The sequence below is a fragment of the Pseudopipra pipra genome, chromosome 5 (genome assembly GCF_036250125.1).
Source record: "Pseudopipra pipra isolate bDixPip1 chromosome 5, bDixPip1.hap1, whole genome shotgun sequence".
Classification (NCBI taxonomy): domain Eukaryota; kingdom Metazoa; phylum Chordata; class Aves; order Passeriformes; family Pipridae; genus Pseudopipra; species Pseudopipra pipra.
Window position 1 is genome coordinate 40,145,423 of NC_087553.1, and position 26,188 is coordinate 40,171,610.

The 26,188-nt window shown below is 40.0% G+C and overlaps 2 protein-coding genes and 1 long non-coding RNA gene across 3 annotated transcripts in view; 1 reads left to right on the forward strand and 2 right to left on the reverse strand.

The window, feature by feature from the left end:
• Positions 1–26,188, reverse strand: part of MDM2 (MDM2 proto-oncogene) — a 223,930-nt gene that overhangs the window by 64,307 nt on the left and 133,435 nt on the right. The gene's annotated exons all lie outside the window — the stretch shown is intronic.
• Positions 9–17,248, forward strand: LOC135414669 (uncharacterized). The gene is made up of 2 exons (XR_010430774.1): positions 9–198; positions 17,058–17,248. It is a non-coding gene; the product is annotated as an uncharacterized LOC135414669 (long non-coding RNA).
• On the reverse strand, positions 18,938–24,378 carry YEATS4 (YEATS domain containing 4). Its single transcript, XM_064655687.1, has 7 exons — positions 24,261–24,378; positions 24,042–24,161; positions 23,380–23,446; positions 23,165–23,259; positions 21,649–21,741; positions 21,484–21,571; positions 18,938–19,526 (listed from the first exon to the last, which is right to left on the reverse strand). The coding sequence occupies exons 1-7, from the start codon at positions 24,309–24,311 to the stop codon at positions 19,357–19,359; spliced, it is 684 nt and encodes a 227-aa protein (XP_064511757.1). The 5' UTR covers positions 24,312–24,378; the 3' UTR covers positions 18,938–19,356.

Here is a 26,188-nt window from a genome sequence, read left to right on the forward strand (position 1 = left end):
CGCCCGCGGAGCCGCGGGGCGGGCGGGGCGGCGGCAGCGGCGTCCGGGCTGCGCCGGGAGCGGCGCCGGGGTCGCGGGGAGGGAAGCGGCCACAGAGCGAGTCTTGCTGCTTCCTCAGGTTAAAAGAAAATAAAGAATTAAAGCTGCAATTCCGCGCACAGCTCTGGGAAGCGTTGGCTCGGATTGGCTTGGTTCCATGTAAGTTTTGTTGTGCTCGGTGTCACCTCTGTTACTGCACACACTGCCACGGTAGCTCCTCACCTACAGCCGTCGGAGCTGCGCTGTGTTCGTGAGGTTGCACTACGTGCGACGGAAAGCAGAGGTGGGCACGGTGCACATTAGAAACAAAGATACAGCAGAATTAATGTGGGAAACAAGAAGAACGGGAGGAGATGCCGCACCTGCGTGTTGTGCAGGTTTGTGGAAATGCTTAACACTGCCGTTAGCCAGTGCAAAACCCTCCGCACACGTTTGTTCACTTACCTGCACATCACCGTGTCTGTTCCCTGTTTACAGCCCAAAACGTTGTGATCTACAGTTAATCTTGAATATGTAGTTTTTGTCTCGACACACAAACACATTGCTCACAGTTAGAGCCGCCGGCAGCCTGCACAAAACTCTCAGCTTTGTCTCGTATTATGTTACGTATGTTCTCCTCTTATTATTCAGCTTCTCTGGCCTTGATCTAACTTCTGACCTTTTTGTCAAACAATGCCTTACACTGAATTGCTTCACAGAACAGGTCTATCTGTGTATCTGACTTTCTCAGGGGTTGTGCAACTCCTGTTTTGACTGTGTTTCAGTTATCTCATGACAGGGAGAATGGAGAATCTTACCCTCAGAGTTGCTCACTTTCTTCCCTTCCCTGTACAGTTACTGCTTTGTAGCGGAAGTGTCAGAAGCAAACAGATAACAGTACTCCACTACCCCATCATACATTTAATCTATAGATTTTGTGAGAGCTGGAAAAGCTGAAGTCCGTGCGGAGATTTTCTTCAGATGTACATGCTAGAAAGGTGATAATATCTAGAAGGAAGAGGGGACTGAGGTCACTTGTTCTCTTCGGCCTGGAGATTGGGAGACTGAGGGGAGACCTCATTGCAGTCTACAACTTCCTCCTCAGGGGAAGAGGAGGGACAGACACTGATCTCTCCTCTGTGGTGACCAGTGACAGGACCTGATGGAATGGCCTGAAGTCATGTCAGGGAGATTTAGGTTGGATATTAGAAAAAGGTTCTTCACCCAGAGGGTGGTTGAGCACTGGAACAGGCTCCCCAGTGAAGTGGTCACAGCACCAAGCCTGACAGAGTTCAAGAACCATTTGGACAATGCTCTCAGGCACATGGTGTGATTCTTGGAGATGGTCCTGTGCAGGGCCAGGAGTTGGACGTGATGATTCTTTTGGATCCCTTCCAACTCGGCATATTCTGTGATGCTGTGAGAGAGCGCACAACTGTGGTTTGGCATTTGTACCATTGCAGCTGTTGGCTTCTGTGCATGTGAGTCAGCACTCAGAGAGCTGGATGGATAAAGCAGAGCAAATGGGATTTTCCTGCAGCTGAGTCATGTAATAGGTGAAGTTGTGTAGCAAACTGTCATCTAACATACATATGCCATAAACGTAATACACCGATGGGCTACAAAACATTAAGCTGCTCTTAAGACAAACATCTGCAGGATTCCTTTTGACCTTCAGGTCACAGGGCTGGCCTTAAAGTGTGTTCAGATTCAGTTGTTGATCCCAATCTGCGAGTCCACATTCAACTAAGTATGGTACCTTGCAATTTTTCTATAGTCGTTTCAGCAGTGTCTGGATGAGCAAGTATCAAAGTTTTGACATGTCTCTTCTTCTGGGTCATTTATTTTTCTCCCCCTTGAGCTTTCACTATGCCTTCACCAGTTCATGTGAATGGCTGCACTTAAATTCTGTGTTAAATTTGGACAGCAGAACATCTCTGACAGTCAGGTTCAATGTCTTCATCAAAGGTGAGGTGCTGGTTTTGTTCATGTGTGAAATTAATCATCCTTACTGTTTACCTGAGTGTTACCTTATCCACCTTACCCAGAGTTACTGACAGACAATTCATTATTTAGATACTGGAACTCTGCTGCGTTTTGTGGCTGTTATGTATCTTTCTCCAGGTGATTTTTTGGCTTCTTAAGACCTTGCTGTGTTGCATTCCTGCTGAGAATTTCTAACTGTCACATTGTTGTTCCTTCTCTTTCTCACTTCGTAGATGTTTTGGATCTGTGACATACCGGTTGCTGCTCGTAACTACAATCATTTTTGTCATCCCAAACTGAGACTATCACAGCTGTCTTCAGATCCCACATAAATTACTAGTCTTTCAAAGATTACATGGCTGCTTACAGACTTGAACTTACATCTCTTGAAGTCCTTTGGTGGCATCTTTTAGATCTTGCTAAATTTTCTTTACATCAACTTTGAAGTCAAAGGCTTCCTCTGTTATTTCACTATGGCTCACATTCTCTCTTTTTAGAAATTAGATGCTGCAACTGCCTTTAAAGCTTTTCCATAAATGGTTAGCCCATAGCTAAAATTTGTAAAATTATTATTTTAGTAACTAAACCTTTCACTTTGTTTGCTTGAGCATTTTTTTATGGTCTTTTACAGTGGCTACTAGGTGTGCTAAATGCATGGCTTTTTGAGGCAACAGAAGTAATCATGCATTTCATTGTTCTCTTGATTCATAACTGATTTGCCAAGTTGAATGGTCATTTTAAAGGTCACCAGGAAAGGTTCGAATTGGACATCAGGAGGAAGTTCTTCATGGAAGGGAGTGTCAATCCAGTCGTGTTATATTCTGTGTCCCCTCCTGTGGCATAAGTAGAATAACACTTTGTATATCAGATCAAGAAATTTTTGTTTTCACAACCAAACAAACCTCTTGCATACAGTAAGGGCCATACAGCAGCTACTTATAGCCTGATCCTGCACTTAAGAAAGCACACCTCCCCAGCACAGTTAATAGTATTTTTTTCAGAAGAAGTGCAAGATTAAGGTAATCATTATAACCAGTTCACTGCTTCATTGAGTGTTGTCATCATTAATTGTGATTTCAGTTAAAAGTGGAAAAAAGTTCAATAGTAAATAAATGTGTTTTGCAGCTGGACATTTTAATTCACATAGTGATTTTTTTCCTGAAATGATTGCTGAAATATGACAGACTTTCTGCTCTTATTCCTGTGGTAGCCAGAAAAAAGTCAAGCAGACCTGGTCATTCAGGAATTCTTCAGATGGCTATTTGTATTGTAATCTGTTTTTCTTCAGTTGTATAAATTGTCTTCCTTATACAAATGCACCACTGATATTGTTAAAGCATCTGTGAGCTTCAAGTAATATTCTATGGAAGACAGGGTACTTCTTGTGACAGTCAGTTGGTAGACTTTTAAAGATAATACAATGATTTTAAACTTAGGTATTTTTTCTGACCTCATTTTAGACTGAGCTTGCTATCTGAGATACTATGTAATTTACTTTTTGAGATGTTAGATATTTGGTGCTTTACCATTTGAATATTCAAAGCCTGAAAAACATCATTGCAAGTGAAGCTGCTTTTTGGGCCTCACAAATATATATACTCGTTCAGTTCTTCTCACAAATGAATGTTCTACGTAACCAAATTGAGCTGGTTTCATTTTCCTAACAAAGGCTGTTGCATGCAATTCCTGTAAGTTCTCAATGATCGTTTCCCTGGAGGAGCATCTATGTGTTGACTAGAATGTACACACGTCTGTTTCTAACTAGCCTGTAATAACTAAGTGGGTCGTAAATCTAATTAAATGCAAAAAAAATCCAGTGTGTTGCAGTAACATTCAAGATCTGACTTCAGCTGACAGCATTTCTTCTCCAAGTGAAGACTGGTGCTATGACCTTACTTCACCCCTTCGTGTTTCAGAGTTTCAGGGCTTCGGAACTGTGCACACTTCTTGACTATGTACTATGTACAAAACAGTGTTCAAAGAGCATTGTCACAATAGCAAACTTAAATATTGGGCAGCTTGTGCAGCTGTTAGTTTTGACTCCCTTGTGGGCACCAAGTGTGATAGAATTAAGTAGGCTATCATAACCTACCATTTTTCTATTTTTGCATTCAGGACACAGAACAGATACCTCTCACAGAAGAAAACAGCTGGTTATTTTAAATCTCTGCATGCAGCAAGTGCCCTTTGCTTTATTCATTTATTCATTTAGTGAATAACTACTTAGGTATTCTTAGGTCATTTGTCATTGTGTTAGTTGATACTTCATTAGCATTAGTGGAATTTTTTCTGTGCTTCTTTTTCAAGACAAGAAATTTAGTTTCATTTTACTTCCAAGGAAGTGTGGAGGTATATACGAGCAATACTGCACTGCTTGTACTTGTGGCAGTTAATACTGGAGAACCTTGGTGGTGGGTGAAGTCAATCACAAGTAGTTCTCTGTCCAGGTTTCCTATACAGTGCATGGCAGAAGGAAGTGGAGGAACGGGATCATTTGGGATCCACTCTGAAAAAGAAGCTGGCTAAACTTCTCACTGTGAAATGACATTTATATGACTGAAGTCACAGGGACTAGGGGTTAGTGCTAAATAATCTTATTGGATGCTGGCCTTGTGTCAGTTGTGTCCTATGAGTCAGTATTATGACTGCTATTGGAAAACTTGCAGGTGGACTATGCACCTTTACCTCAGCCACAACAGTGCTAATTTGGGAATGTTCAGTTAAGTCCACACTGTGAGTTCATAACCAGGACGCTGACAAATAGTCCATTTTGCCAACACAGCTACATGAGAGGTGTTTCAGTGCAGAGGCAGAACAGGCAGGCAAGTACAGCTGCAAAACTTTAAAGTGTGTCTCTCAACATCCTCAGAACTAACAGAGTTGGAAGGAGCTGCCTCCTCTACCTGGAATGCATGCCAGTGAACTCTTTTTTGTTAGATGCCTAAGAGGGCCCCCTTTATACAGGAGATGAATATTTAAGACTAGGAGAAACCAGCCTGTCCTTTTCTTATAATTCAGTGATTAAAAACCCCAAAATTCAGCATGTGGGGGACCTGGGTTTTGTTTCATCCTTAGTGTGTGAACTTATAAATTAATATTTTCCCCACACACTTGGGGTGTGCTATAACCATCATACAGTTATTACAACTTCGTTAATCCTATCCACTGAAATTGTTTTATTGACTGTGTGGGATGGACTTTTAGGAGTAGAATTTACTTGCTGGGAGGTACATGTGAAAGTGGTCAGAGCTGTTTCAGGAACCTTACTGAAATAAGAGTTTATGGAATGTAGGCAGCTCCATAACTGGAAAGCAACTGTATGAGAATTTTTAAGACAGTAATTTTGGATCGAAGGCTCAGAAGTGTTCATTTTCAGCATCTGAGTCCTCTTTTTGGTGAGAGACTTGTTTCAGGTTACACAAGCAAATCAGTGACAGAGCTGGGGTGAGGCTTTAGCATACAGACAAATACGTCAGACTGCAGAAAAATCAACATGGGTTTTTGTAGATAGAGAAGCTTTGTCATAATTATGAAGTTCTTTGCTGAAATCAACAAACTGATAAACCAGGGTGATACATTCATTTTAGTGATTTCAAAAGAGCCTTTGGCACAGTCCCTTGACAGTGCTGCTAAATAACATTAACTGTCATAGGTTGGGGAGGAAGCGTGTCTCATGAATTAGTAACTAGCTGAAAGAGAAGGGTTAAGTGGATAGCAATAAATACTCATTTTTTACACTGTGGGAGAGTTAGATTGGACTCCCGCAGGGATTCATGCTGGGACCTGCACTAGTTAGCATACTCAGAAACCGTCTTGGAAAGAGACTGAGTAAAGGAAGCAGCACAGTTTGCTGCTGATGCAAAATTCTGTGCATTAGTGACCTATGAAGCTGACAGCAAAGAGTTTCAAAAGGATCTCATTGTGCTGAACAGCATGGGTGTTAAACTAGAAGTGGAAATTCAGTCTCGATAACCGTAAAGTAATGGATATAGGCAAGATCAGTCTTAATTATATGTGCCTAGTTGTAAGTTCTATGTATGCTGTTATTGCTAAGGAATGAATTCTTATTGTTAGTGCTAAGGAATGAGTCTCTATAGGTAATTCAGTTCCAACTCAAAAACACCAGGAATTATTAAAAAAGAAAGACAGAATGGAGCAGAAAATGTTGAGACAACTTTGTGTATACTGGTGGTATGGCCACATATAGAGAATAATGTTAAGCTCTGGTTTTCCAGGTCAGAAAGAAGGTAAAGGTAGAAAAGAATAAAAAACATAGAGAATTGCTTCTGTTTAAAACATGACTACCAAGACTTGGACTTTTCAGTTTGAAAAAGAAAAAAGTGACAATGCTTGGGCAACTGAGGGAAGATGATTGAATTGTATAAAATGGTGTCTTGTGGAGGGAAGGTAAGGAGCTCTCATTCACTTTTTCCAGTTAAGTGGGCATACAGGAGAAATAACGGAGAATAGGTTTAAAACAACCAAAAGGTAGTCTTTTTTTTCAGATGCTGCAAAACTAAAGTATGAAGCTCACTGCTTCCAGAATTGTGGAAGCTAAAACTGTCAATTACTTTCGAAAAAGGAAATAAACTCAAAAGGGAAGCAGTAAGTTGAATGGAATACAGTGGCCTTTGGTTCTACTTTTCCCTAGTCAATGATTTACTGAAAAGTGAATATATATTGAGAAGGATTGCTCTATACCCAACCTATTCTTTATACTCTCTTCCTGACTCTTTAGTCCTGGTCATTACATTCAGAAGTGAGTTAGAGATACTTGTGTAGTCTGATACAGTATGGCCATTTTGCAGCTAGTATAGGAGAGAGACACCAAGATGGTCAGTGTTCTGGAAAAAGGGTGTATCGGAGAAGACTGAGAGAACTGATTTTATTCAGCCTCAGGGAGGTGGATAAGGGAAGATCTTACTGCTGTTGTTTGCATGGAAAACCGAGCCAGATTCTTCTCAGAGGTGCACAGTGACAGGCTGAGAGGGAATGGACAAATGTTAAAACATGGTAAATTCTGCTTAGGTACAGTCTCTCTCTTTTTCTGTCTTTCTTTCTATCGTGAAGGTAGTCAAATATTGTAAGAAGTTTCCCAAAGACGTGCTCCCTCCTTTCGGGGAGATACTTTAAGTTTGACTAGACATGGTCCTGAGCAATCTGCACTGACTGGCCCCAGTTTGAGCCGTAGGCTGTCCTAGGTGGCTTCCTGAGGCCCATTGCAACCTACATGTTTCTGGCTTCTTAAGGTGGGTTCTTACCACATGCTTGTGCCCCAACTGTACATTATTTCATATGGCATACTGATGACAGAAGTGGAATATATTTGGTCTGGGTTAACTATTACATATTAAAACTCAATGCAAGAACATAGAGGGGATAAAGACACTTCGGATTTGGCATAAAGCAAGCAAGAGTCAGCTATGGTATTTTCTGTCCAGTGGTTTGACAGTAGTCATTAACATACTTTGTAAAAATATGTCAAGGAGTTGATTGTCAGAGTGCAGCTATAGCAGGAGATAGTAAATGGTATTGTCATCTATGCTTACAGTTTTTGAGTTTATTACTTCCAATGTCGTCTTTAAACAAATTACATATAATTCATTTGTCAGATGCTGAATGATGGGTAAGAGTACACCTAGTATAGCATGTGCTGCCATGTCACATGATGTGATTGTGCAGGTACATATTCTCTGCATCTGTATCAAACCTGTCTGCAACAAGAAAGTCAGTGATAAGATATTCTTCACCCTGATGTCTTTAACTAGGGTTGGTGCTTCTCAGTACTTGGGTTAAGATTTTTGAAAGATAAGATAGTGTTGTTTGTGGCTGACTGCTTCTGTTCAACATCTGGCACGCAAGGCATGAACAAACAATTCAGACTACAGAAACACCCACAACTGCCCATCACTGTTTTCTCCTGTAATAAGAACTTTTATTTTTAAGCTGAAGACCATGCTATAGCCCAGCAACTTAACAAAAGTGTATTCACCAGCAATACTTATGGAATAAACTGAGTCCTATAGTTTTAAAGAACAAATGTACTTCAACTTAATTACAGTCAGGCCTGAATAAAAATTAAAGGGTTTGCATGTCTGTTAGTCTGTATGTGGGTAGAAAGGCAGTGAGGTTAAGATAATAGGTTCAAAATGTATTCTCAGAAAACATTTAAAACCACAGCAGGGTGTGATTGTATGCAAATAAGTATTTTTGCAATAGCAGATTAAACACCTTATGGAATTTGTATGGAAAACTGCATGCTTGTACATGATGCGAAGTATGATTAAGCACCAGTGTGTGAAGTTTTTGCCTTTAGTCAAAAATTAAGGCAGATTTAAATCAATCAATGGTTTTCTCAGTCTTTTCACAGTATATGTTGTAAGTTATGAATGGTGACTACTAGAGAGAAAACGTTAAAAATAACACTACTTTTTTCTTGGGGCTGCATTCTTGCAAGAATATGTCCTGCTATGGTTTCCAGTCAGGAAAAGCATGGCAGTAGCAGAAAGTCTGGTGACAGCATGGCAACATATAAGATCTGAGACAGTGAGGGAAGAAAAATAGCAAATTGATGTAAACTTTTACTAGAATGGCTGTTCCTGTATGTATTTTGCCATCAGCTTACAGAATGCTTTTCATGAATGGATGAATTAATCTTTCCAGGTTCCAGGACTACATTTAAATAAACTTCTTTTTCATGCACAAAGATTATTAAAATGACTGAGGAGACCTGGTGCCTACAGGCGCAGCAGGTACCTTCTCAAAAATGTAAGTTAGCAGTGGTGGAAAAACTTGCATCCATCACAGGCAGATAATTGCTGCTCTACTTGGTCATTTGCATAACTAAGGGACACTGTAGTTGGCAGAATAAATGAATTGTCTTTGGGAAATGGTTTTCAATGTCAAATTCTAATCTGCATTACATACCAGTGTTACCTCTGCCTTTCTGAAACTCCTTTCTCTTACACAGAGTTACTGTGTCCTGTGCAATGAGAGTGATATCCTGTCTTTTTCCAGAAAATTGCCTTTGGGTATGATCAGGAAGAATGTTTAAAGAAACATTTAAAATTGCAACCTGGATTCTTCCCCTACCAGTGATAGACCTGACTTAGCAAAATCAGATATAATGGTGTTTGTTTTAATCCAGTGGTTTTCCTATCTAGAGTAGAAAAGATAAAATACATTACTTCAAATTAACTTCGGTGTAAATAGTGAAATAAATTGGACTCAGGTGACGTTGTACAGTTTCTGTGGGGTCATGCAAGAAATGAAAGCTTCTCTGAAGAAGTCAAATTGTCATGTTGAAAAACAGTAAAACACACTCTCTGTCTTCCAAAACAACTCTGCCTACTCATCAGTAAATCTGCAGAGGGAATCCAAGCTCACACTGGCAGGATTACTCTTCTGCCTCTTAATCATAATTTGTTAGTGAAAGCAGTGGTCAAAGAAAGTGCAAGATCAGCTGTTCTGAACACTGGTAGAGCAGGCTTTGCTCTCCTTCATTCATATGCCTTTGTCCCACATACTCCAAAATCACATCTGGACATGAGCGGATAACTGAGCATTGTGATTTATACAGACAGATGAAAACTGAAGGAAGGACTGTGAAAGATACCATCTACCCTCTTCTTGAAGGGTCTCACTGTTGCTTGGGGGAAGGCTCAGTTTATGAAGCTGCTGATGAAGTACTGATCATAACCTGACGTTTTAAGGGAAGAAAAGCATAAATGCCAGGGTTTTTTTTATTTTTCCCCAGTATATAAGGAATGGACTTCTTCAGGAAGGCAAGAACTTTATTATCATGTGGGCAGAAACCACCAAGTGAGGGTAACCGGCCATTCAAAATGAGCAACCACTCCAACCCTTGAAAAAATAACTTTTGAAGTTAGAGCTGAGACAGCCAACACAAATCTGTGAAATAACTTTAGGCATGTTCTCTCAGAAGAGGCATAGAAGAAGAAAAGATGAAATGTGGCAAAGCAGAATTATTGGTAATAGAATGTAAAGCTGCTTTTACACTGCCTCATTTTGCATCCAGTGTATTATTTCTCACTTTCAGGACTGTCTGAATTCACACATAAAGCCAGTTGAAGCAAACTACATAATTGTTTGAAACAAGGGAAATAAAAGCAGACTTTCTGATGTAATGGTGTTTTAAGCAACAATTATTTTAAGCAGAAATAATTAGATTTCCCTTCAGTAGCATATAATAGCATATATTTTAAGCCAATTTAGGGACAAAATCAAAATATATATCAACATTATTCCCTCACACAGAAACAAGTATGGGGAAGAGTCTGAAGGATGGAGACCAAGGAAGTGCTGCTCATATAATTTTTCCCAAAGCAGTTTGATTCAGGTAGGACTAGCTAACTCTATTATAGAGAGAGATTTGTCTCAAATGCATTTGTTATTCCATATTGCTTCTTAGCAGGATGAGGGAGAGATGACAGAACAGTTTTTGCTTTAATGAAGCATTTTTAAAAAATGGCTTGTGTTTACACTAAAGAAACCCAACGAAACAGACCTTCAAGGTGAAGTGAGAAACGCTGAAGATTATGAGTCTGACTTGCGGAAGTTCATTCTACTGCTAAGAAAGCTTCAGTCCCCTCATGGCAGAGAGCTTCATTATGGCAGAAGAACCAAACTGGTAACTGTGGACCATAGATGATCTTTGATGTTTTTTCCCTTCTCTCTGTCGTACTCTTGGCCTTTCCTGAGATGTTCAAATAGTTGTTGTTTGTGTCAGAGCTCAGGACAGGCTGGGTATCCTGGTCTTAAATAAGACCCACTTGTCAGTGCAAACTTCTGTGAAGCAGCCTGAAGTATTTGGCAGCTACAGGCCTATTTTGTCAAAGTAATGAAGCAAGATGCTTAGAGATTTTATTCTTAAGCTTTCTTCCTAAGGCTACTTAGTTCTGTACCAAACAACTGCATACCCACTCCATACCTCAGATCAAAGCCTTTTTGCTGCTAATGGGAGAGTTTCAGAAAAATTATGCTCAAGTCTTATTTCCAGCTCTCCTTTTTCAAAATCATAAGAACCATTGCAAGTACTTCCTGGAATACTAATTTTTTTAAATTAGTCTAGTTTGGTAAAGACAGTGAAACTCATAGACAGCAGTTGCTTCACTTATCAGCTATAGTCTGAATGAGTTGTGTTGCGACAGGATGAGAACTGTACTGAGTACTTCTTCAAATCAAAGTGGATGAAGGGTATAATTTTGGAGCTGAAAGACATTGCTTACAGTGGAGGTAAAGAACTGCAATTTATTATACCACCCATCCTATATTGCCTGTTCAGATTGCAGGCCTTCAGGCCTGGAACTCTGCCTGTGCATTTTACATGTGCAGTATTCTCAGGATACAATATAAATAATAATATATCATCAGGGAAGGGAATAGCCCAGTGGAGCAATCCACAACTGAGTGAACGTCTCAGATATTATGGAACAAAGCCAGCATTACTTCAAAAACTTTTTTTTTTACAAAGTCAGTCAAATGCCTAAATTAAAATCCCACTCAATTGCTTTGGTCTTATCAGATTAAGTATCTGTGTGTTCATTTAATATGCCTCTCATGCATTTTATCTTTATGCTTCATTTAAATATGAGAAGCAAACACATTTTATATAGTTGTTATTCTCCAATTACTACAAAAGCTTCTTGGAATCTTTGATCATGAGAACGTTATTTCAAATCCAGTTCTGCTTCGCAATTACAAAGTGTCTTTACTGAAGTTACTTTGGATGCAATTCTAATCCAAGTAAACTACAGTCAGTCCTCAAACAAGTATGACTATGGAGCAGTAAAAAGAGATCAGAATGAACCCATAAATCAAATGAGTTGATTAATGTGGTGGTAGAGTTTTTTAGACAGAAATTCCAACCAAAGCTGTAATGATAACAAGCATCTGATGCAAAACATCAATGATTTAGCATTAGATGGCGTTTACAAAATGTTATTATTATTAAAATACAGTAGATTGGCAAATTTTATTTTTTGTATAAGGGACACTATGACAGAGGTTCAGCCACGGGGTTTTGGTTTTTTGGGTTATTTTTACACAAGACCACAGAGAAGTGACACGGGTATATATTGGCCACTAACCAAGTTCAACATGCTTTAATGTGGACAGCTGTTAGATTATCACATAGTATATTCAGAGTCGTCACACAAACTGTCTCTAGATTTAGGTAAGACTGAAGCTTGCACTCTACAGCATCAGTGTCAAATAAAGCTCAGGAAGTAACAGCAGCAGAAAAAACAAGTTATAAGTTGCTTTACGTCTTACAGATCATTTCTCTCTCGTCTTTTTTGAGTGCTGAAGGAGCTGTAGCATAGAACTGAGGAGAGTGATGGAACTTGTGAAGGGGAAATCTTTGGGCAAATGTACAAAGTGTGCAACAAGGAAATAATTTTACTGCAAAGTCAACAAGAGGGCATGCAGTAGCAAATTGAAAAAGGGGTTTGTTTAAATTTATACGTACGATATTTTCAGATGTCCAAAAGCCTTAGCTTAATACCTGTAAAGAAATGCTGTAAAGTCTTAACTATCAAGAAATATAAAACATTACTAAGTGACCCTTCAACTATTAAAACGTGGTTTCTTCATTCGCTGATTTTTTACCATCATTCACCAGAGGTCTGATGGAAACCCACTCACTTCACAAGGATTGAAGGTAAGGTCTATTTAGTGAAGTACTGAGCATTTCCAGCTCCAAATGCAGAGGCAGGGCACTTGCAAGCATTTAGTACTACATGAGATCAGATTAAAATATGAGGAAGCTCTTTTCAAACAATGAATCCATGAAAAGTTTTACTGCATATCCATTTTAAAATACTCATAGTGTGCCAACCTGTTCCAAAAAAGTAATTGCTTTGTTTCTGCCTTTTATTCTTGAGGGGGAAAAGGATACTAGAAAGAAATCACAGTCTTAGAAATATATCTTCTCTACTCTCAGAAAATGCACAAGGACTAGGACTCATTTCTTGTTCATTGATAAAAAAAGATGCAAAACTCAAAACACAGTTTATTTTAAATTCATCTAGGCTGTGTTTGCTATTTGAAATTGTAGACTCCTGACTGTTAAATAATGTAGAATGAATCTATCAGGACACGGGACTAGCAGACTGATCAACGATGAGATGCTCCAAGAGTAAAACTACTACCTGAGAGGAGCATGGTGACCTGCAGGCCTGGCAGTTGAGTGCATATCAAATCAGTTTTGCCCTCTGATATTGCCCACAATGTTTAGTCATAAGCCAGGGCAATGCCCATGCTCATTTAACACTGCAACTCCTGGCTGTTGCTGATAAGGACTATAAAAGGAAGATTCAGAGCAACTACAAAGCTTTGCAAAGCAGTGGATGCTTTGATCACTTTAAACACTGTGTAGTAGGGTGCTGGAATTCAGTCTGTCTGGTTTAATCCTGCTTAACCTGTAGCAAGAAGGAAAAAAGTCAGTTCTAATTTGTCCAATATATACATTTATTCTACAATCACTAAAAAGTTGTGTAACTTCTGAAGGTAATGGGAAAACAATTTCATCTAATTTAGACATTTTATTTACTAAGGATATACCCCTTTTCTGAGATGGTGGCTTTACTCAGCTTGAAAAAAAGCACTCCATTTGTTTTTTCCAATGCCCTAATTGCTAACTGAGGTTATAGTTTTCCTTCACCTGTTCCCTATCCGGTCCTAGAGAAGTTGCAGAGCTGACTGTCACAGCTCACTGTGGGCAACAGTGCTGGAATACTCTCATGATCTCATGGTTAAGAACTTCTAAAACGGTGTGATGCAGGTTCAGTTTTCCTTGGGAGTATTTAGCTTACCAAGAAAATGCTTCAACTACTGCATAAACTTCCATACAGAAACCAGGAAATAACACCAAAAGTTAAATGCAAGCTCCTCAAACCTAACTTCTCAACATTCTCCTTATCACCTACTCAGAGTTCAGGTGGCTTAGGACCTGAATGGAGCTTTAGGTGGGACACAGTTATCACTTTAATCAGGACAGTGATTAAAACAAAAATTACCTGGATTAATTCTTGCCACATGCGGGTCCTGCTACATTCAACAGACTTAGTGCATGGAACAATACAGTGGTGCAGCACTGTATTGTTGCATTTGACCTCCATTGCCTTGAAGAAAAACACAAACACTACACTCTGCTTTACTGTTGGCAGTTCTACAAAGTTCCAGACAAATAGTTGAGTCCAAAAGTTGAGTCCAAATTTTGAGTCCAAAAGTAGTCACCCTTGTTAAATGCAGAGAGACATAAACCTTGTTGGTTTTACCCACTTTAAATACTTATATTTACCCAGCATGGTAGTGCTTAAAGATGCAAGCTTAGAAACTATGATTTAACTGTGTAATGATTCTATGATCTATTGTTTGGAGTAATTTAAACTGAGGTGCAATTCTGTCTGCTTAATTCAGCGGGTGAGGAAGACCTTTCTTAGTCATATGTCCTGTTTCTTGATCCTAAGATTAAAGATAACAGAATGTTTCACTGAGAAACTTAAAAGCCTGTTAAAATAAAACCCATGCATTTTATTAACATTCTAGATCAGAGGCTAAATAAAATGTGCTATTTGAAATAAAGCTGATTTGTAGACTGAAAAAACCATGAAATCTGCCAGACGTTGCAGAAGTAAGACATCGAAGAAAAACGATGTTGAACACTTGAGGTGAAAGTATTAGAAAAGCAGCAGCCAGTAGATCAGGTGAAATTTGTTTCTGTCCTAAAGTACAAAATTCCCAACAACTGTGGGAATACGAAGGGCCAGCCTCTCATTTAACAAATGAACACCTTACAAAGTATAGTAATTATTAGGGGGCTAGTAGGACAAATACTGCATATTGCAATGCTAATTACTTCTTTTTATGGCCTAATCACCTGGCATTCTTGAGGGTTTTCCTACAAAAATCTAAATGTAAATTTTAATTTTGGATGTTTACTGGCTATTGCATAGGCAAGACTGTTTCACTAGAAACTTACATGATTTCATGTTCTAGTTTAAAATATTTTAAAATGGAAATAGTATAAATATATCATAAATGAATGTTAAATAAATCCCAGCCAAATACATAATATTTAACAGGAATCTTTCATTGTTGATATTCTTTTCTACCATCCTAATTCTCTTTTCTTTCCCTTACTTAAGCTGTTCTTCCCTGCTATATTCAGGAAAATTAGAAGTTCCAACACACTTGGAAGCCAAAGGTTCATTCATAGTATTCATTAAGCATTAATTAGTCAAAGAAGCTTATTGCCTTTGTTAACATTAAGTTTAAAAGATTAATTACTTTTACTTGTGGAAAATCTTGCCATTTTGGACCTGCAATTGAAGTACAAGCAATTGAGTGCAAGCAAAGCATGCAGTCCAGTAGAATACCTAAGTTATGTTATTGTCACACAATCTTGGCCTGAAAAAGAAAAAACAAAAAACCAAACACAACAAACAAATCTAAAAACAACCCCTAAGATTTGCATTTTGAAAGCTGCTTTCCTTGACAAATGAACAAAATTTGTAAACAAACACTTTTTTTTTTGCTTCCTGGCACATCACACTTGATTTGTTGACAAGGCTGCCAAACAGTTTCATAACATGCAAGAGATAATTTGGTCATCTCTACAGAAACAAATACAAGTTGTCTAATCAGATGATCAAATCTCAAAGAAAATGAGATCAACCAAAGATATCACAGATCTTCCAAAATCCTAATAATTAAACTGCTGTTGGGACTGGAGAATATTTTGGACATACCTGCCACCTGGTGTTTGGAAAACAACCTTATGTGTGAAAACAACCTGAAATTCTCTTAAATCTGCATCCCCATTAAGAAGTAAACAAACACTGGTATATTTATTATTAATTAAATGCATAAACAGCAAAGAGTTGGTGTTATTACCAGCACCTGTCCAGAAAGAAAATTAAGAGGGTGACTTAATATTCCTTCTAGTCTTACTAGTCCTTCTAGTCCCATCTCTACTAACTACAAAAATTCTCAAGTAAATCTTTGACTTAACTGTATCTACACATCTCTTGTCAGATAATGGCACTCTTCATGGGAAACCTCCCAGGCAACAGCCTTACTCTAAGACTTCACAGTCTTAGAGTAAATTACAGTGTGCCAAACCCAAAGGAAAGGACTAAACTATATGAGATGGAGCTGGGTAAGAAAAGGACTAGTGATACATAACACTGGGTAGTGAGTAACCAGTCAGTGTCTGAAATTACTGTGATGAGTGTTAATTTGTCTTAGCTGAAACACTTAAAACCCCCAAGTCTTTATAGTGGAAGAGGCAATGACACTACTAGTTTAGCATATTTGATGCCTGAAGTAAACATTCTCCATTGGTAAAATAAACCATGTTTTATCTTTACCTACCAAAGGGTTACTTCAAGTGGAGCCTAAAGCTTCAGTGTAAAAAATTGAACAAGTTACTGTGCAATTCAGCAATATCAAAGTGTACCTACAGCACAGTGAGAGTTTTTTCCCCTCCTTTGCAAAGCAAGATTTAAATACATTTGTTTCACAATTTCAACTCAGGATGAAACCACAGTCTGAAGTCAGTCTCAGCAATAAAAATAGCTAGCATTTAAGTTAGGACCCTGGTAAGCACAAACCATAACTATTTGTCTGGAACTTCGTAGAACTGCCAACAGTAAAGCAGAGCGTAGTGTTTGTGTTTTTCTTCAAGGCAATGGAGGTCAAATGCAACTGTGTCCTTAGGTGCCCCACTCTATTTCAGTTCTAGTAACTTTGAAAATGATGTGCACTAGAAGGTCAGCACTTACTGTAGATCTACGGCGTACACACGCTCTCTCAGGTGTGTGCATCAACAACTCTTATAGGCAGAGCACAGCATCTAAAGAAAGTATTTTCTAATGAAAGCACAGAACATAACAGGGAACTTCAGAAAGCACAAGGTAGTCTTCCTGTTGTCTATCAACAGTAACTGATCAGCACAGACACCTGTTAGGGCTGTTTTCTTGCCTTACTATTGACAGAGGAGCCTAACGATTCTTCTGTGATCTTTGCAGAGAGCACAAAGGAGAAAAAATACAAAAAGTTGAAAGAAAAATGGAGGAAAAGAAGACTACTAACCACAAACAAAAACTACATCACTGGTCAAGCATGCTGATGGCTACTAACAGTGGAGCCAGGATCATTGCTTCTGTAAAGTTGGATAGGAGGATGTTTATTGGATGTTATTAAAGATGTAAACAAATAGGATACTTTAGGCTCCTACAAAGATGTTGGATTCAAAAGGTTCTATTCTTTTTCGGTCTGTTCAAGTCTGTTTCAGCAGACCTGTTCATGTTAGTCACAGCTCTTGCAGAACTTGTTTAATATTCCATCTGAGTTAGTCCTCATTAGTAGTAATTTAACTGACAAATCTAATGTCACATACAACCTAGTATCACCAAAACTGTGCTTTCCATTCCATTTTTGTTTCAGCATGCACAATATACTGTGACCCATGCCAGTCTTATTTTCAATGCACAGCTCTGGAAATGACATTCTGCTGAAGTGAAATTCTCACATTCTTCTTCAGCTGCTGCTTAAAAGGAAACTGGCTACTGAATCAATAAACCAAAGCACTTAGCTAGCCAGAAAAACGTGGATAGTGTGCAGTGCTAGGAAGGATCTGTGTGGACACTGCTGGTACAAGCTGTTCCTCATCTATGTCTATACATACCATAAACCAAATATGCCAAGTTTGTTACTATTCTTAATGAAAACTGAAGTCTACATAGTGAGTGATGAAACTTAAATTCAGTTCTAAATCTTTACCAAGCCACAGTAAAAGCCAATCATCACTTGTTTCAAATAGGAAGAAATGAATGCTTTGTTCTCAAAGCATTGCTAAGATCATCTACTGATTTTTCAGTCATGTTAGTGACTTAAGAATATGTACTGGGTTTGCATGGCAAGGTTTTGGTAGTGAGGGCACTACAGAGGTGGCTTCTGTGAGAAACTGCCAGAAACTTCCCTCACGTCCGACAGAGCCAACACCAGATGGCTCCAGGACAGATCTGCAGCTGGCCAAGGCCAAGGCCATCAGCCACGGTGGCAGGGCTTCTGAGGTAACAGATTTAAGAAGAGGGGGAAAAAAAAAAACCTGCTGTGGGGGGAACAGGAGTGAAGAGAGGAGTGAGAATATTTGAGAGGAACACCTGTTCAGACACTGAGGTCAGTGGGAGAGGAGATGCAGAGATTCCCGTACAGCCCATGGTGCAGATCATGGTGAGACAGGCTGCCCCCCTGCAGCCCATGAAGGTCCATGGTGGAGCAGAGATTCACCTGCAGGCCATGGAGGACCCCACACCAAAGCAGGTGGATGCCCGAAGGAGGCTGTGACCCCGTGAGAAGCCCACACTGGAACAGAGCCCTGTCGGGACCTGTAGCCTTGGGGAGAGAGGAGCCCATGCTGGACCAGGTTTGCTGGCAGGACTTGTGACCCTGGAGGGGACCCATGCTGGAGTGGTAGCCCATTGGAAGGACTGACATTGGAGAAGTTCATGGAGGACTGTCCTCTGTAGGAGGGACCCATGCTGGAACAGGGGAAGAGCGGTAGAAGGAAGGAGCAGCAGAGACAATGTTTGATGAAGTGACTGTAGTACAGTACAAGTATTAAACTCCTACAAATCAGGACTGGAATAATCTCCTGCTTCTGTGCACAGCTTGTATATGTTGGAGCAGCTTTGACGCTAGAAACTCCTACCTGTAGATATAGAAGTTATTTAAAATCCTGTTTTCAGAAAGTGTTTTCACTGTGCTGGTAACAGACATGCCAAAATCACTGTAACCAGACTTAAACAACTTGCGTTATGACTGTATTTCAACCTCTGCCTTAAATCAGGGTATGCTATTTACAATTGTTCCTTATATTCTGCAGGTGGATGGAGACAAAATATACTAAAATAAAAAATTGCATATTTTATTTTTAGCTCTAAAGATGCACCTCTAAACAATCAGTAGAAAAAAAAAACAAGTAAAAAAAGTAAACACCAGCATTTCGTAAAATAACATTGAACTAATACAAGACTTAATACAAAGTTTTCATATACGACTCAAACGCAGTTTAAAAAAAAAAAAGAAGTAAGTCTGGTCTCTGAGACCCCTTCTACTTGAAATAAGTTGTTAAGTACCCACAGATTTTAACTATAAAACAAGGATACATTCTTTCTTTTTTCTTCCATTTGTAAAGTTGATTCCCACAAACTTCAATCACTTGCCAGTGAAATTCTCAGTCTCAATTATAGAACTGAACTCATACAGTTCCATGACTGAAGTCCTCTCATTTTCAGCATAGGCTCTTTATCAAGTCCACACTTGTCACATATCTTTAGACTGATCATCTTCTTCAAGTTTTCTGATTTCATTCTTTAAACAGTTGATAGTTTCACGACTTGCTTTTAGTCTTTCTTTAAGCTCAGCAATTTCAAAACTAGTCTTCTTTTTGGCAGCTTCCAGCTTTTCCCTGGTTTTCACTTCAAGATCTGCAACTATGGTGGTGATAAAGAAAAATAAATATTGTAAATACCACGAAAAGTTGTAATTATTTTTTTTAACTGAAACAGTAATTTTGATGGCGTATGTCCTGAAAAAAAAAAAAATCTATTGCTGTTAGCTTAGAGATTCCATGATTGTAATCAAAATGGTACCCAAATCAAACCTGGATTTAAAAAAACTCAGAAAGTTTGTTTTGTGGCTTCATTCAGCCCTCAGCTCAGCAGTTTTGTGGATGGAGTTACACAATTCATGAAATCATTTGCTTTTTCTTTAAGATTAAATAAAACCTGACATGGTGACAGCAAATGGGAAATTAGAGACAACTATGAGTATGTGAAGCCTAGTGACAGCACTTGAGGCCACAGGCACAAACTGAAACATCAGAGGTCCCTCTGAACATCAGGAAACTTTTACTGTGGAAGTGACCGAGTGCTGGCATAGGTTGCCCAGAGAGGTTGTGGAATCTCCATCCTTGGAGACATTTAGAAGCTGTCTGGACACAGATCAGCTGCAGGTGGCCCTGCTTGAGCAGGTGGTGGACATGATGGCACTAGAGGTCCCTTCAAGTCTCCACCATTCTGTGGTTCCTTTTCCATGTACTGTAACCACCTTCTACTCTTTGTCTCATTGGAGTTTAATTCTACATATCTAAACAATAGTGGTGCTGCCTTTGCTTCTACTAATCCTGACATCAAGTATCTTTTCTTATTATTTTTTCATGTACAAGTTTTTGGATAGAGATGGTAAAGCCAACAAATCTATGAAGGCCACGGAGATCCCTTCATATCCCATACATTACATAATCGTGGAGCAGTGGCAAATTTTATCTACTTTGGTGGCACATTTTAAGGAAATATATATACAAAAAACATACTAAAAGTTTCTATCTACTCTCCAGAGAAACACCCAAAAATCTGAAGTCAGAATGTTTAAATGTGGACAAGATTTTTTTATGAATCGTATTATTAAACATTTTCTAAATGAAAACCACGATGACATGCAATATAACAAAAATCCACCTCAAGACTGGCTAAACTGATGTAGAAAATACACGAGCTCACACATCCACAGCCAAGCAGACATAAGGCAAATCAGAACCTGAACTTTGAAGAGCGTCAAACTCATAATCACTCTCCACTCTTTAGCTCTAGGCATTTGCTGTCCAAAAAATACTTGACATTTGTTGTCAGGGGAACATCAGGCCAGGTGAGCTGGACTACAATGGCATTAGAGTTTGTAATTAACAAGGTAGGATTTGGGCTCAATAAATATTACATTTGTTTTCTGAGAGTAGAAGATAAGAGATGAAATCCAGAAGATCAGAACAGAAATCCTCACTAAATGCATTACGATTTATGAACCAATGGATCTTTATTTAATTTCTTTAATTACCTTAATATTTTTGTTAATATTTGGAGACAAATTAGATAAAAAGGACACAAAAAACATAATGCTGTAAGAAGTATGTTATGAAACTACCTACAGCTCAAGAACTAAAAGGGAAAAAGACAGGAACAGCTTTCAGATACTACTCTTTATTTCCAAAGGGCTGCTGCTTTGACTTAAACACCACTAACTGTTCTTATTTCAGTGCTTCCAGTGTGATCTTTGCTTGCAGTGTTGAACAGAAGTGTACCACAGGGTGGCCTTCATTTATTCGTTTTTGACTCATTTCAAAGATGTTAAACTAGGTGTAGATCACACCATCACTCTTCATACTGAGTAATTCCTTATTTTTTTTCAGCAGGCATACAGATCAGAAAATCTTAAAAGTTTTCAAGTAAGTATTAATTTCTTCGCAAAAACTGAAGTTAAATTTAATGTAAAAATACCACTTTTTATCAGCATCCAAATCCATTGTACTGTTACAGCCCAGGAAAAGAAAAGCAATAAAATCAAAACCAACTACTCTTTATTTCTAAAATTAAAATATTTTAATTTTCAACTTACACTCTGTTTCATGCTTATAAGCACCTAGTGTTAGTTGACGAGATGTTGTTAACAGCTGCTGCATCATTGCAGTAGGATCTTGAAATATCTAATGAAGGAGAAAAATACATAGTATCACTAATAGTCTTCAAAATAAAGTGAGGATTACATTAAAAACATTCATACCATTTCATCATAGAATTCAGAAACTACAGTTTTCTTCCCCAGGATGGCATTTGTATCCGACTGAAAAAGCTTCAGCAAGTGATATAAGGTTACCTATGCAAAGACAAAATTTTATTAGCTTAACAATTGTAGGGAAATAGAAATCTTGTTCTAGATATCAACAAGTAGCATTCGTTCCTACAAAACAATTGTATAGGATTTAAAAATCTTTTAGGAATGCAAAAATAAATGTCATATAGCTTCAGTGGAATTACTTATATTCAGTATTAATTGTTAAAACATGCCAATTAGCCAAAGGTTTCTTGATACTTCAGAAGTGTCTGGGCAAGTGGCTTAGGACTGTTGTATAAAAGCTACTACCACTACCACCTTCTCTCAAACATTTCCAAATTGGTCATTTAATTCAAGCCAACATTCCCAATTCATCAGTTAGAAAGTGCTTTCTGTGACCTTATCATCCCTTCTCGTGAAAGAGAAACACCGGGGGGGCTGTGAATAGCTTTTCCTTGAAATCTCTCTTTATGAAGTTACTCTTCCATTACTGCACTGCACATGGCAGGGTGGGGAGAGGAATGGAAGCCCTCTCTCCAGCCCTGAGGAACCACTAACCACTTGGATCATGGCCTGGGTAAAGGACACACAGCCCACAGTTCACTCCTTCCACAAACAGGTCTTGGAACAGAGCAATACCTTACTCCACTTGGTACTTCCTGGAAAGGAAGAACACGACAGGCTCTGAAACAGCCTTCCAAGAACAGCAGCAAAGAAAAAAACACTCAACCAACTTTAGGACAGCTTGGTCAAGCTGTGAACAGAATTAGGAGAAGTCACGATGCTACTGAGTACAACAGCACAAGAAGCCCTTTCTATCAATCGTCACATATTCAAGAAAAACATAAAATTCAGTTTCCCTCCCATTTAGCAAAAATTGGATATAGAAAAGGATTGCTGCAGTTCATGCAACAGAAGTAACTCAGTCCTTCAGAAATAAATATCCTCTTCCCCTAAAACAGGGTAATCGAGTTTCCTACATAAACCTGTATAAACAAACCTACAAGATATGTCTAAAGCACAGCAAGGAAAGAAAATTAATTCCAGTCCTTAATGCAACTACAGGAATGTCTTAACCTGATTTCCTTAGGGCAGAGACTAATGCCAGCATAGTACCTTTACTGCTTTTTGACTGATTTTGATCTGGCAAAAAAAAAAGTTAAAATATTCATATATCCTAGAACTAGGAAGTTACATGGAAGAGAAAGCCTCAGCGTATGCTCAAACCAAGTAAGGTGCAACATGCAGTCACGTATTAGTAAATGTGAGAGAAGCCAAGTGCAGGAAAAGCAGTCATGAATGCCTGTAGCAAAGCACAGAAACAGGAAAATGTGGCCAGTCGTTAAATTCACTTTCTACAAAAACATGGCTTATGTGACTTATTTTGACCAGCAATATCCTAGAGCACAGCTTCAGGCCACCATAATTAATTATTTAAGTGTTGTTAAAAGTTCAATGTACTTACAGGTCTTTCATTTGGATCAATGAAAAATATCTTAATGATTATTTCGAATTCACCCCAGCCTGTTTCGGTGATTTCATATGGTGGTTTGGTAACAACTACAGTAGGAAACACAGAAGTGTTAACCCAATGACAGAGCCTTAGTGGAATAATAAAAGAAGTAAAAAACTGGAACAAAAGCCCAGTTCTAGGAACAAATGCTCAAATGCAAAACCTACCTCTTAAAGGATTACCATAGCTTTCATGCAACTTGAACTGAATTTTTTTCACATAGGCAGACATGTCCTAAAACAGAAACATTGGTATTTCTGATTATTCATGCAGCACACCAACCTACTCTTTAGTCATCTATCCTACATGCCTACCATTCCTTCTGACACAAGCACAGTATTTCTTCTGAGTTTAAACACAGACAGAAAGCAAAATGGTGAATCCAAAAATTAGTACCAGCACACAGGTCTGTCAGTACTGTCTCCATAAATGCTCTTCACTCTTTCCCCTAACCTGGAAAGATTACTCCAAAAACGTAAAAAGAAATATGTTTTCCTCATCTTTTTCCCTTTGGGAGACCCACCAGCCTATTAGTTTCCTCTGCTTATGCCACAAGGCCTTTCCACCCTTTTCTCAAAGCCCAACTTTTCAGACCCCGGCCCGTTCCAGTGCTGCTCGCCTGGCATTACCCTGCCCGCGCTCCCCATGGCACAGGGCATGGCTTGGGCTGGAAAATACCTCTAACACCTTAACCCAGCGCTGCCAGGGCCACATCCCTAGGTGCCACATCTACACGCGTTTTGAACACTCCCAGGGATGGCGATTCCCGAACTTCCCTGGGCAGCTGTTCCAACGCCTGACCCCCCTTCCCTGAGCAGCCCAGCTATACCTCGTTCCGGTACGGCTTCACATACACCGTCCACTGGTGAGTGTGGCCATCCTCCTCCCTCTTCTTCCCAAAATACCGCGCGACGTTCCCGTACACGATCGGCTTCACAATGGTAACGCCCTTAAACACAAGGAAGACAACCAGGCAGGCACAGTTAGAAGGGCGCCGCCCCTCGCGGCCCGACTCCCGCCGACGCTGCCGAGGCCCCGCCGGCCGCACCTTCACCCTGCCGCCGGAGTCAGGCCCGAACTCTGCCATTCTCTTGAACATATTGCCGGGGGGCGCCGCCCGCCGCCGCCGCCCGCCCGCGCCGCGCCCGCCCCGCCCGGCCCCGCCGCCGCTCCCGCCGCCGCCGCCGCCCCGCGACCGCCATCCCCCGCGGCTTCCGGGGCGGGGCGGCGGGACCCTGCGCCGAGCGGCCGGCGGCGGAGCGGGGCGGGACGAGCGGGGCCGGGAGCGCGGCAGCGGCGGCCCGGCCTGGGGTAACGGGAACGCCGTGGCAGGGACTGTAAAGGGCATCCTTTTCCTACCCCCCGCCGTGGGCAGGGACACTCACTAGACCGGGAGGCTCAAAGCCCCAGCCAGCCTGGCCTTGAACACTTCCAGTGATGAGGCATCCAAAGCTTCTCTGGGCAACCTGTTCCAGTGCCTCTCTACCCCTATAGAGAAGAATTTCCTTCTTATATCTAATTTAAATCTACTTTCAATTTAAAGCCATTACCCCTTGTCCTGTCACTACATGCCCTTGCAAAAATGTCCCTCTCCAGCTCTCTTGAAGGCCCTTTTAGGTACTGGACAGCTGCTCTAAGGTCTCCCTGGAGCCTTCTCCAGGCTGAACAACCCCAACCCTCAGCCTGTCTTTATAGGAGAGGTGCTCCATCCCTCTGACCTTCATGGCCTTCCTTGCACCATCAGGTTCATGTCCTTCTTACACTGGGGACCCCAGAGATGGACGCAGCACTCCTGGGGGAATCTCATGGTAGCAGAGTAGAGGGGCAGAATCACCTCCCTGGACCTGCCGGCCACGCTGCTTTTGATGCAGCCCAGGACACGGCTTTCTGGGCTGCAAGTGCACACTGTTGTGCCATGCCAAAGTTCTCATCCACCAACACCCCCAAGTGTTCCCTCTCTTGGCTGCTCATATCCTACAAATGCAAGAGATACCATACACTTGTGCCACTTCCATCACTCACAGTCCTCTGCACACAGGTCACATGCTGTTCTGTCTGAGCTCAGTAGAACTTAAAGAATGAAGAAGGGAATTAGATAAACTTTTTTTCTTCTTTTTGTATTTTTACTTTAACTGTCTTCAGACATAACCCTTTGATGCTATTTCTTGGTGTTCACTATTTTATTGCATGTCATTCCCAGGGACCCACACACTGCCTGGTTAAATGAGACATCCTGAAAAAAAGAAGTCCCAGTGAGGGTATAGTATGTGCTGGCAAGACAGGTACAGTGGGAGGGTAATGCCTATAAAAGTCACTAAAAAAAATGAAAAAAAGACAGTGACAAGTATGCTCATAGCTGGGCAGCTGCTCTGAACTTCAAAATATTTCATCTGTGGGATCTCTGATCCCGAAACCTTTGTACATCTCTGGAGTATACAGGATATCACCTTCTTTGGTAGGACATCATCCTATTGATTACAAGAACTGAGAGCTGGAGATATGTGGCAATTTCAGTGGGCTTCTTTTTAGTTTCTGAGGAAAATTGAAGAACTTTCCTCTGGCAAATTTCAGTTACAGAGTGAGCAGAATAAGTCCAGTGAAGCAAGCCCACAAATGATGCAAAATCAACTAAGTTGCAAGAGGATGCTATATTTCAGATATTTGCTGATATATATTCAGCAAATATATATCAGGGGCCAGTCTTCTTCAAGTGGTCAAGCTCTTGCTGTCTTCAAAGAAAAATCTTCTGAGGTTAATCTAACTTCTAATTAAAAATGGCTTCTGTGGAAAACTTCATTCCAATAACAAGATGAACAAGAAGGGGAGATGATGCAGTTCTGGCTCTAAAGAAACCTTTTCCTCTTGTGTGTGCATGACTGCCCTACAGATTTTCCTTTGGAAAGGGTGGGCTTGAATGTTGTTCTGCTTTGATTTTTAAAGATAGAGATGTAACCAACCTTTGTTAATCTACTTGCA

What these genes read in the sequence shown, in the direction of transcription:
- YEATS4 (XM_064655687.1), bottom strand. Translation starts at nt 24,311, where the DNA reads ATGTTCAAGAGAATGGCAGAGTTCGGGCCTGACTCCGGCGGCAGGGTG. An exon ending in TTGATCCAAATGAAAGACCT is followed by an intron (nt 21,742 to 23,164) that starts GTAAGTACATTG and finishes GTCTTTGCATAG; the next exon opens with GTAACCTTATATCACTTGCT. An exon ending in TTATAAGCATGAAACAGAGT is followed by an intron (nt 19,527 to 21,483) that starts GTAAGTTGAAAA and finishes TCACCACCATAG; the next exon opens with TTGCAGATCTTGAAGTGAAA.